Source organism: Sceloporus occidentalis, unplaced genomic scaffold (genome assembly GCF_023333645.1).
Source record: "Sceloporus occidentalis isolate IW3139 unplaced genomic scaffold, rSceOcc1.0.p SCAF_2, whole genome shotgun sequence".
NCBI lineage: Eukaryota > Metazoa > Chordata > Lepidosauria > Squamata > Phrynosomatidae > Sceloporus > Sceloporus occidentalis.
In genome coordinates, this window is record NW_028316982.1 from 123,199,119 (window position 1) to 123,211,997 (window position 12,879).

General features: G+C 42.0%; 1 protein-coding gene across 9 annotated transcripts in view; it reads right to left on the reverse strand.

Annotated features, from left to right (window-relative positions):
• Window positions 1-10,311: 10,311 nt before the first annotated feature.
• LOC149318967 (pituitary homeobox 3-like) overlaps window positions 10,312-12,879 on the reverse strand; it is a 32,648-nt gene continuing 30,080 nt past the window's right edge. For 7 of the 9 annotated variants that reach the window (XM_089510829.1, XM_089510827.1, XM_089510831.1 and 4 more), the window contains one exon: window positions 10,312-11,827. In XM_089510829.1, the coding sequence (XP_089366955.1) occupies window positions 11,282-11,827 (546 nt within the window). In that variant the 3' untranslated portion in view covers window positions 10,312-11,281. The remainder of the gene's footprint in view (window positions 11,828-12,879) is intronic. The other 2 variants (XR_016280117.1, XR_016280116.1) reach the window with 2 other exon arrangements.

Genomic DNA, 12,879 nt, shown 5'->3' on the forward strand with positions numbered 1-12,879 from the left:
GGGCTAGTCCACATATTGCGCAGTGAGATGGGAAAGAAGTAATAGAATGGGTGGTACAACTTCATTTGGTTAGTTTATGTGCCACATTTCTCCTGGATAGGGGCCCGAGGTGATTCACAAAAAGGATAAACTAAAACCTAACAATAAATTTTTAACCACAATTTTAAATTAACAGTCATCACATTAAAACATGTTATAAGCAGTATAAAATCATAACAAAAGTGAAGGTCTTTGCCCACCAGTGAAAGGAGAGCTGAGAGGGGGCCAGCCCAGTGTTTCATATAAGGGCATTCCAGAGGCTGGGAGCAGCCACAGAGAAAGCTCTCTCTCATGTCCTCACCAAACATGCCTGTGATAGTGGTAGGACTGAGAGAAAGCCCTCCCTGGCAGGTTCGTATAGGGAAATAGGCTGGACCTAAGCTGTAGCAACCAGCTAAACAACCAGCCTGGATGCAAACTGGTAGCCAGTTATGTTTTAATAAAGAATTTATATGCTCCCTGTGACTGGCCCCAGTCACCATTCTGGCCACAGCCTTTTGGACCTGCTGAAGTTTTTGAACAGTTTCCAAAGGTGGTCCCATATAGTGTGTGTTACAGTAGTCCAAATAGGATGTAATCAAGGCATGTGCTACTGTAGCCAGATCTGGCTTTTGAAGGAACAAGCGCAGCTGGCACACTAGTCTTAATTGAGCAAGTGCCGCCTGACCACAACTAAACCCTACGCATCCAGGCTCAGGGTTGAGCCTAGAACACCCAAGCTGAGAATTTTGAGATTTCAGAGGGAATGGAATCCTCTACAGCTGAAGACATTCCTTTTGCCCAGGAAAAGAATATTTCAAACTGGCCTGTCATTCTTGAACATGATGGGATTCAGGACACATACACGCACACACCCCGTTTTTTTGGGGGGGTTGTTTTTGTTTTTGGTAACTACTATTTTCAAGGGCCAGGAAGGATCCTGTTCACATCCTCAGGTTGCCCAAATTGAAATGTATCCAGTAATACAGGACAAGCAGGTGCCAAGATTACATCTGTTTGATCTGTAACTATAACATCCAAGTGAGATTGGGATCTGAGTGATTTTGTCTGCAGAGTGCCTTGCAAATTTCCCCCAGTATGCTGTTGAGCAGTCTGTGTCTTCTTTTGGGCCAGAGTGTAAAAGGCCTCTGACCACTAGAGACAGCTCCACTGGACAACACTGGTGGCGGAGAAGTATACAGTTGGTCCTCTGTTTTTGCGGGGAGACCCCACGCAAAAATAGAGGCTTATGCATATCCAAGCACCATAAGCTTGAATGGGACGTGTGCCCGCAAGCGTGTGCAGAGCGCACGCCATGGGAGCACGTCCCATTGGAAACAACAGAGGTCGCCCCTCCATCCCAGATCCGCGTGTTAGGAGGGGCGACTAGTTTCTTTGCTGTCACCAGTGCTATGGCCTAGGTTTTACAACAATCCGTTGGATTCGCTCTGAGTCTTCCATCATCAACATTCTGGTCTTTGTCCCACTTGTTTTATCATTGCCAGATCCCTAGTAAGCTAAGAATCTTGCTTGGATCCACTTCATGGGAGGGGATGATTGGGGACTATCATGCCCACTGCTGTGGCCACTTCAACCAGGGCTTTCATAGGAACAGTTTCCTATGGCAACAGGAACTTTTTCAAGGAATCCATCGGGATCCATAAGCCTCCTAATACCATCTTAGTCAGCTCCTCGCTCTTGCAGAGGTTCCCAAGTCACAATGAGTATAAACTCCACCAGCTAGTGATCAATCTGTGATAAAACTAGAAAGTTCTTCCACACCCAGATCATGGTGTGTCATTTAAGCCTACCACAGAATATTGGGTCCAGGGTGTCCTGCACCATGGGGACATCGGATATTAGTTGAGACAGACCTATGCTTGTCATGGTGAACATGAATCCCTAAGAGAACGGTCTTCACCTAGCACAACAAGCCATGTGGATTCAAATACTGCTGCCAAGACCAACTTGGCCAGCTCAGGAAGGCAGATTGTTGCTCAATGGAGCGCATGACACAAGAAAAGAATCCCTATTTTCTGCTGACTGTCAATCTTTTCAAATATATGCACTTAGACCCAGCAGATTTATTTAATTTTTGTGGGATGGGGCACTCGGTAAGGGAGATAGAATCATGACAAATTACTGCAACTGCACTTCCCCAACCTCCAGGCAGGCAAAACTGGGAGAGGTTAATATACATACACCTGTGAGGGTCAAGGAAATGTGCTGTCTAAACAGTAAGGTGCTGTTCATATAATAATAATTAGCAAGCTTTGGCATTAATGTTTGGTGATATGGAAGAGTTAATATGTTTATCCAAAAATATATGTAGTTTAGAAGGAGGCCTTTCTGGGGAAGATGGATCAGACATGGAGAAAAGAGGCATGAAAACTGGAGGAATAAATATGAACAATTTAAGATAATAAAACCGGTTCCCCACCCGTATAACTTAGACTGAGGAAATGAAGATCCTTGCCGTTTGTCAGCTAAACTGGATTCTGTCTAGGATCACTTGCCATCACATTCTTATAATAATAATAATAATAGGTTTTATTTATATACCGCCCAATCACTGGGAATCCGAGCGGTTTACAATAGAGGGGATAACAGACAGTTAGCACTTAAAGGACCCTCTGCAACCAGTGGTAGCTGGTAACTCTGATATCAGTAGGGGTGATGAATCCATTCCTGGCTTTAGTATAAACTTTAAAGAGCTACCCAAGATGCTGAATCTATTTTGGGGTTAGGTTTGGCACCTTGTGTAATTTCTATATTCCTTGGACTTGAACTAAAACCCACTACTCCACTGACTATCACGACTCCACTGATATCAGAGCCATCAACTGCCATTCACAGTTTAAAAGAGCTTGCTAGCATGGTGTAATGGTTTGATCACTGGACAATAACCCTAGAGATCAGGGTTTGATTCCCTGCTTGAGCATATATACTTATATTGCAGATGATACCAGATAACAGCAAAGACTTGGGGTGACTATTGAAGAAAGTCAAGGAAGACATTGCAATAGCAAGTAACCATAGATGATTTAGATCACTTTAAGTTTAAAGTAGACGATGAAGACATTTAAATAGTTAAAGCTCAGTAATCAGAATGGAGACTGGAGTCAAGAAAGCAGAAGACTGGCACTTGGAAGGGCAGCTATGAAGGAAGTAGGCCAGATCCTCAAATGTAAAGATATACTGTATCATTGAATACCAAAGTTAGGATTGCCCATGCCATTGTATTTCTAGGTTCTATTTATGGTTGTAAAAGGTGGATAGGGAAGTAATCTGATAGAAGGAAAATTAGCTAATCTGAAATGTGCTGGGGGAGAGTTCTGTAGATACGGTGGACTGCCCAAAAGACAAATAAATGGCCCTAAGAGCAAAACATGCCTGAACTCTTCTTGGAAGAGTTGGCATATATTTTCCCCAGACAACAAATTATCAACATACACAGGATGACCAAATCCTCTCATGACCTGATCCAGTAGTTTCCTACAGCACATGTTAAGCAGCCCTATATCCACACCTCAAAATGGTTTTGATGAAAAGCATTCCTTGAAGATATTGAAGGATAGATATATAATAGGCAGTAGCCCAAGGTTTACTTTTAAGTGACTGAAGTGTTATACACATTTCAGTCACTTATTACGAGTTCTCCTTTAGCCCTGTTTTCAAATTTTTGCGGGAACTAGAAATAAGAAACTGGGAATGAATAATCATCTTCGGCCTTGTAAAATCTCAAGGAAATAACTGCAGAACACCTGTTCCTAGAGTTTCTTTTCCACATCATCTTGTTTTTCATCTTTTTATTAATCTGTCCAAACATTTCTTTCATAGGAAGCTCTTGCAAATTATCAATGCTTTCTTGAGAATTCTACACTCAGATGCATTTATAATGCTCTGCTGCCACCTTCTGCCCAAAATACGTTGCACTATTAGGAAGGCTTAATATTACTGCAATCCTCACTTTGTTGTTGTTGTGTGTGCCGTCAACTCATAGTTGGATGAAGGCAATTCTTAAAGTAGGCGACTTGAGTTTAGTCAAATATCTGGCTCTAAAATGTTCTGTTTTCAAAAAATAGTACCATGGGGAGAATTTTGAGGTTCTAACTGACTGTAAATCTTTTCTTGAATCAGTCCAAAAAAGCCATTCTCTTCATTGCCTCTTATTCATGCCAGTACACATGTACTGTACACATAGAGTGAGTGTGGTGCAGTGGTTTGAGCGTTGGACTATGACTTTGGAGACCAGGGTTTTAATCCCCACTGAATTACCTTGGACAAGTCACAGTCTCTCAGCCTCAGAGGAAGGCAAAGGCAAACCCTTCTGAACTATCTTGCCAACAAAACCTCGAGTTGCCATAAATTGGAAAGGATCTGAAGGCACACAATGACAACTGTATGAATACCAGGTGCTGTATGCTATGTTTCAAAGGAAGGAACTGACAAAACCACCTCTGTGTATTCCATGCCCAAGAAAACCCTATGAAATTAATGGGGCCACCACAGGTCAACAGATGACTTGGAGGCACATAGACATACATGTTGTATGGAAGAGGAATTTTGCTACCATAATATGGTACGAAATGTCTATCACAAAGGAAGGGGAGTGGATCTGAAAGACTTAAGAAAAAGTTTAAGCACATGAAATCTAAACTTTATTCAGAAACTGGATTGTGTGCATTGACAGTATGAATGGAAAGCTGCTCATTCCTTTCCCTTTTTCACCCCAGGAAAATGGTACTAAAAGATTGGTGGGTGGATAAGGAAACACCTACTGAATATTGTGCATCTGCTATGTGTAGTGAAGGTAAAAGTTAAACCTTTTTACCGGAAACATGGTGCCAGCTTAAAAAAATGGGAATTCCTTCTGAGTGGCTGCAGGAATTAGTGACCACTATTGGTAGAAGGAAGCTTAGTTCCTTAACAGAAGATATGATATTCCTTGGTGGATAAACTGCTAAGGTATTTCATTTAAGATTGTGATGTTGCTCTATGTGTTAACTATAGAGATGCCTTCTAGAGAGGTGCAAATGAGATAAAAGTTTAGTCCTTAGGAAAGTGTAATATCTTACTTGCCCTATACTGTAATGCAATTAATGTATGGTGCCTTACATGATCCAACCTAATGTGATGAAAGCAATATGCCCGGACATTGATATGTCTGTGTTTCTTTAAAGAGAGTGTTTATTTTTGTGTATATCTATGACTGCATATAATAAAATAGTCGAAAAGATTAAAAGAAAACCTGCTTATTCCTCCATTATAAATATCCTGAGATTTATGCAGCAGTGCAGCCTGCTGGCGGTATGTAGGGGAAATAGTCCCTACATACTTCACAGTTGCTTCCTCTTTGTGATGTAACTCTCATACTGCCGATAGGGCACACTTGAAAGAGAACATCCAGGTAGTGCTAGGAGCCAGTGTAAGAGAAAGATCTAATGGGGGGGGGGAAAGACATGTTCTTTAGAGAATACAATAGGCCCTTGGTATCTGCTGGGGTTTGGTTCCAGGACCCCCCTGTGGATAACAATGTCTGTGGATGCTCAAGTCCCACTGAATACAACAGCATATATAAAATGGCAAAATCAAGATTTGATTTTTGGAATGTATATATTTTAAAAATATTTTCCAGCCATGTATACTTGAATCCGTAGATGATGAATCTGTGGATACAGAAGGTCAATTGTATTGTAATAGAAATTACTTCTTGACGCAGCATACAGTTAAGACAGCGATGTCCAAACTCTGGTCCTCCAGGTGTTTTGGACTTCAGCTCCCAGAAGCCTCAGCCACCTTGGTCAATGGTCTAGAATGCTGGGATCTGAAGTCCAAAACACCTGGAAGGCCAGAGTTTGGACATCACTGACTTAAGAGATGGAATTTGCAACTGTAAGTTATAGCCATGTCCATCACTGTTTTTAAAGGGAATTACAACAATTCAGGCATGGGAACGTGTGACCCACCAGAAGTTGTGGGACTGCAACTCTAATTAGCCCTGGACAGTGTGTCTAATGGTGAGGATTGATGGGACAGTCCAGTGACATCTGCAGCACTGCACATTCCCCATCCCTGGATGGATAAGCTTCTCAGTGGCTATTAGTTATGATGGTCATATATTACTTCCATTCCCTAGGTAAGACTCTCAGTACCAGCGTCTGGGGAATGTGAACCGTAGGATGCTGTTGTCTGCATGCCTGTATGTGGCCTTCCCATTGGCACCTGGATCGTTTCTGTGGAAACAGAATATTAGGTCAGATAGACGTTTGGTATGATTCAGTATTGCTCTTCTGAACATAGTGCAGGGCATTCCTGCTGCCTGTTGGGTCAGAGTTACAGCTAAGTACCCCTTTCTCTACAGCAACATTGCCTTGTAATGATAAAGCTGAGCAGAGGCTGTATTATGATGGCACAATACAAAAGCTGACAGTTGCATTGTACCGTTCATTGTATTGTGGCTGCTGCTTTGCCCCCCAGTGTACCAGGGTAAAATGTGTGAGGCAGCGCCACTGTACTGAGGAAGAACCAACTCGACTTCTCAAATATTTCACAACTCTTCTATGTACTTATGCATAGAATTGGCTCTGTCCTGTTCATTGGGCAATCTCAGATACCAGCTTCACCTTTGACTATGGGAATCCAGTATCTCATGTGGTCCAAGACACAAGGATCAGGGACGGACAAGCTGGAATGCAAATATCAAGATTCTTACTATAAGCAGATCAGTTGGCATCACACTTACCAAACTGAGACCATCCAGGACTCTAGAATAAAGGGACTCATGGCCCAGAGCAGGATCTTAGGGCAGAAAGGCAGTTGGAACACAGAAGTCTTTCAGGTAGCAAACTTGGGGTCTGGCAGCACAGAAAGAACTAACATCTCTCCTCCGTGACGTTGTCTATAATGAAGGAGTGCAGCAGATCTGGGAACTTTATAGTGGAAGCATAGGTGATTCTTTCTTTCTCTCTCTCCCTCTCTCTCTCATGTCATCTGACTCCAAGCCAGGGACATTCTGGACAGTTGTGTGAATGTCCCAACTTGATATGCTTCCAAGTCTTTTGTCCACCCAGCAGCTCTGCTGGCACAGGGGACCTACCGTTTGTTCTGCTGGGCTCCTGGTTCAGCTTCCCAATGACAAATAGTGGCAGCATGGATGGGGAACCTTAGTGGAAAAACCTGCACTCTGGTCATAAATTATACACCCAACAATAACTTAATTTTATAGAAAGGAATGGAAGACATAATTTTTTGTGGTTTTTGAGGGGCTATTTGGCCATGTACTATAAGAGTTTGTTCCTGATGTTTCGCCAGCATCTGTGGCTGGATGCCAGCCACAGATGCTGGCGTAACATCAGGAATACACTCTTATAGAACACTGCGACATAGCCCGAAAAACCCACAAAAGCCTATGGATGCCTGCCATGAAAGCCTTCGACTTCAGAATGGGTAGCAGTTGTGTTCTCAGACACCTCAGAGGCACAGCCAAATCCACCAGGAATCTAAGCTTTTTTCACCCACAACAGGAGGAAGAGGGGAAGGTCCAAGGACAAAACATCTGCCCCAAGAAAGCAAAGGTGAGGACAACCATGAATAAGAAAGGGATGCCCAAATCTGCCCTTCCTGCTTAAGCATCCTAAAGTTGCTTACACATAACATTTGAAGCAGCAGTGGCCATGAATCCTTCCCCCCTCCTTTTCTTTTTCCAACAGTTATGTTAAGGTCTTGCATGCTGAACAGCTTCTCCATCTTCTGGTGAGATGCTCAGCTGTCACTTGGAGGAAGAGGATCAGAGGATATGGAGCACGTCAAACAGCAAAACATTTGATTGAAAAGGGGCCTACTCTTAAATCCAGATTTTGAATCATGACGCACCAGATTCTGTATCATTATGTTGTGCACTGAATAGATTTGCACAGTTCTTCTCATTTTGCATGGTTACTTTTGTTTTCCTAGATCTGACTCCCCCTGCTCTCCAAAATCTTACTCAGTTAGAGATTTCACCCAGCCTTGCTTGTGGCATTTCAGAGACATCTTCTGTTATGTCTAGAAACTTGCTTTTAAAAAGGAACACTTCAGGATGCTGTTATGTATATCACAATCAGTGTTGCCAATTTCTGGGGTATTCCCCGGAATCCGGGGAATTTAATCTCTTTCCGTTAAATTTCTGTGTTTTCAAAATTTCCGGGGAGTTTCAGATATCGAATAAGTTAGGTATTTAAAATTCTCTTTGACTTCACCGGAGATTTTGAAATTCCTGCCCAAACATACCTTCCCCGTCCCAGAAGTCCCCCCCACCCTCAAGGCCTTCCCATACTGCCTTGTGGCCCCACATGCCAGGTGTCCCACCCCCTTCCAGGTAATTTGAGGGAATTCTGGGGAATCAATCCAGGAAATACCTTTGAGGGTAATTGGCAACACTGATCACAATGGAGAATGGCAGGTGAGGACAGCAATAAACAAGGTTGGAGTTTGGCCATAGGCTGGCAGAGACACCCCAGGGCCCATGACAGCTCAGATCACTTGCCCTCAGTCTCCTTTCTTCCTTCCTATTTCACAGCCAAAGGGCAGCCAGCAGGGCATGCTCATAGTAACAGATGTTCATTTTATTATTTTGGCATGAAAAACACATTATCCATTTCTACAACCAAATGGCACTTATTGCCAAGTACATGTGGCTCATATCGGACATCTGGAAGCAAAGTTCATTTTGTTTCTGTAGCCATGATCGTGTTGTTATTTGATGAAGTTTAAAATCTAAATGTACATTTGCTCAGAGAATTTATCTTTTTCACAGGATTAGCAAAAAAAGGGGCTGTCCTCTTCTAACAGGGAATGTAGAAATGGTTTGCAAAGTTTGGCAGCGCTGGAGTCAGGAATACTTGCACCTCATGGAATCTCAGATTCCATGAGGCACCAAAAAATCCTTGAAGTAAATAAAAATACACTGGATAAGGGCCAATAAACTGAACTGGTTAGAAAGCTATATTTCAAAGATTTTGAAATAATTACATTAGTTATGTCCATTTTAAAAGAACAATTTTAAATGCTTGTATCTGCTCTCCCAATACAACCCAATTAGCCTAATATACTGAAAACATTGCGGTAGACTCTGGTTTGGGCTCAGCCACTTACAGTTTTGGCACTGTGTGTCTAGTATTCTCTACCACCTTTCATACATTAAATTGAGAAGAAGTGAACACTCTTGAATAGGCTTCTCCAAAGTGATGCCTTCCAAATGTTTTGGAATTTAATTCCTATCAACCCCGACCAACATGATATGTGAAGGTATTATGGGAGTTATATTCCTAGCTACTGAGGGTGTACTGGACTGGGTTATCCCAGTGAATATTCATTTATGCTTACATGTGTTTGCACTCCTTTCCTTTTTTGCATTGATTTATTTATGCATTAATTAAAATATTTTGTATGATTTTGATGGCTGGCAATGTTTATTCAGTAGGCAGTGATTTGCTACTCTACTTTATTCAGAGTGAGTGCTCAAATGGGAATAGCTATTGTCTTTTCTTAGTCTGAAGTTTCAAATTTTTATTTCAGCTGTTACAGTCAGGTTCCTCCTCACATACGACGATATTTTGAATTTGAATAATCTCACCATTCAGTCCAGTTGTTTTCTTGTAATAAGGTGTTCAACTAACACCCATCTCCACTCCTAAACTAATACCTAAGCCAACTCCTTAGAAGAAGGTAAAAGAAATCAGCCTCCACATATATAAACTAGCTGAGGCCAAAACTGGGTACAGAAATAGCAATATTATGTGGAAAAATTATATCAGCAAAAGTGGATGTGCAACTATTTTCAGTTTAAAGCAGATATATTTGTGTCCACATGGAAAGATCAAGTGTTATACCAATGCCTACTTTTGAAATGTGCAACACACAATCCCTTTACAACACTTCTATTTCTTATTAATTCAGGCATCCAAGGTTTGGAAGTTTGAGCATGATTGCCTGAAAATACTGCAAGTAAAAGTTAAATTACAAATTAAAAGTTACACGTCACTAGTCAAAAGTACCAATATTTTAGCATGTGGTTGCTGAACCTCTCAGTTATCACAACACAACAATTCAGGATCAAGTGATAAGCTGTGTTTCTACTTTTTCAAGCTTTTAAAAATGTATATCGTAAGATAATAACGTGTGCTGATGTCTTGGCCTACAAGGCTTCTCATTATGAGGCCCAACATTTCCACCATCAGAAAAGGAACACACAACTTTTTATCCCAGGTAGTTGCTCAACAACAAATAGACATGAAAAAAGTTTGTGGGGATTTCTTCTGATTTTATTTATGATTCAATGAAAATTACTCTAGGAGACTGAGCTGCTTATTGCAAAAGGAAATCAACAAGCTTCTGTGTGATGTGTCGATATTGTTAATTCATTCCTGCCTCAGCACAAAATGAAACCAAAGAGGGAATGAATTGCATTAATCATTCATCCATTTAAAAGGATGTCCTTGGAGCTGGAGGATCATGTGCCGGCATCTTAGGGGACTTTCAGGTATTTTTTTTTTGCCTGATGTCAAAGCTCTGTACCCCTCTTGGTCACATGTTGACAGCTTCTGTTGAAGTCTTGGAAAACAGTGTAAACCTGAGGAAACCAAGCAGATGGCTCCATTCAGCTCTACCCCAGACTCTTCCCATGACTCATCATGTCTCTCACACCCTTCATCTTTACCTTCCTTTTTGGATTACAAAATGCCCAATTCTGCAAAGAAAAAAGAAGAGACAAAACATTGTGCCCAAGACATTTCACAATAAAGTGTAAACATTGGTTAAATATACATTATCTGAGGTGCACTAAACTGATGTTTCCAGCACAGAATGCTCGCCTCCTCTAAGTGCTTCAGGAAGGCAGGGAGCAGTCACATAACAGAACAGAGCAGTCACAGAAATAGGAGAAGCACACAGACGTACGTTATGAGTGGAGTTAGCAGCTGCACCATTTTCCCCGGGTTCCTCTGCATTGTTGCATGAACTGGTTGCCTGTTCTTGGGCTGGAGCAGGAGCAAGAGAAGGGCTATCGCATTACAGAGGTGGACTGAAAAATGAGCTCAGAGCCTGGCAAATGTTCCTCTTTCCCAAACGGACTTTCAGTGAGCAGTTGTGTTTACTATACCAAAAGAGATTGTCAGAAGTTTGTAACATTATAATAACTAAATAGACCTTCCTGGAATTTGGTCTGGCTGGCATTATTGGGCTAATGGCCAAGTTCCTCAAAGTAGGGTGGGGATCTAGTCCCTCATACTGGCCTATCCACAGCATACTGGCAGGGGCTCAGGCTGGAGGTGGCTGTCTGCACTGCTGGATAGGTGAAGTTGGCATGCTGCTTAGCCTTCAACCTCAGGCTTGCCAAGCTGGAGTTGCATGTGTCCCTGTACATGTAAGGGCTGGCCGAGGATGCATAAGGACAGGTACTGGATGAAACAGCAGAATTAAGGCCAGGGCTGTTGAGGTTGCTGAGGCCTGGGCCTGGCACACCAGTCACTGTTGAAGGGACCATGGAGGAGGGCATAGGCATGGATCCAATGGAACTGGGTGTTGAGAACATGGGCTGCGATGAGAGAGGGTTGACATTCATGGAATTGAAGAAGGGGAAGCTTTTGGCTGACAGACTGCTGGCAGCAAGGCCTTTGGTAGCCCAGTTGTTATAAGAGTAGCCACCGTACATCTCATCATAAGGCTGCATCAGTCCATTGAACTGGGCTCCAAAACTGTTCTTACAAAGTTCTGCTTGCTGATTCCTTTCTCGCTTCCTCCATTTCGCTCTGCGGTTCTTAAACCACACCTGAAAGAAAAGGGAATAGTTCTAATCAACATGTTGGTAAAAGCGGCAGGGAGGAGGGTGCTTGCTTCAGGTAGCTATGGCTCTAAATGAGAGATGCACAGGTAGATTTCAAAAGAAGCTAATGCAATGAACTGAAATCAAGTTGCTATGGCTGTTGACCCTTTTGTGCAGGAATTGCTATAGTCCAAACCTTTGGGACAAGGACCATAAGCATGGATTTGAGCTCTGCCTCTAGATAACCTTTCTGGCTGGCACACCAGGTGAGCTTTTTGTTTAGCAAACTAGCAGTTCTTGAATAATTTTGGCAGCAAGTCTGAAAATACAGTTGAGCCCTGAAAACACTGTGTCTGTTCTAAAATGTAAGGTATAAGTAATTACAGTGTATAATCTTTCCCTGTGTGAGGACACAACACCTGTATATGGTGGCATCCTAATGTGTCTTTTTTGACTTACTCACTACTTTTTTCAACACGGCAGAAAAAAGAGGGCTCAACAAGAACTTGGGGAGCATGCATAAACCTCCCTGTCCTACTAATATCCAAATCCATTAGAAAAAAGAAGCAAAACTATAAGCAGATCCTTCACATAAACAATTTATACCCACATGCAAGGAACAATCATACCCCATATCTGCATTTACAAACATTAAATGCATGTTCACATTCTCTGGGGTTGTGCAGTATAAATCTCTTTGAGTGGAACTATGCACTGAATGTGCTAGGCAACCCCTGTGTTGAACTTTGTGGAACCAAATGCACAACCCAATGTGCATCCACATGCATAATGCATAATGGCACCGCATGTGTGACTCCACGTATGCAACCATGAACTATGAATGTTCCATATGAGACAAAAATGCCCAAGTACATCCATAGGCACTTATGCATATGTATGATGACAACTTATTCTATGAGATATACAAGAATTAACTTCATGGAATACCAAAAATGGCATCCCAGTATAAACAAAGAAGATAGATGGAATTCAAGGCTCAACCATGAATGCTTGAATATCTCTGATTTCTGCCTGTGAGATAGCTTTCTCAATAATAT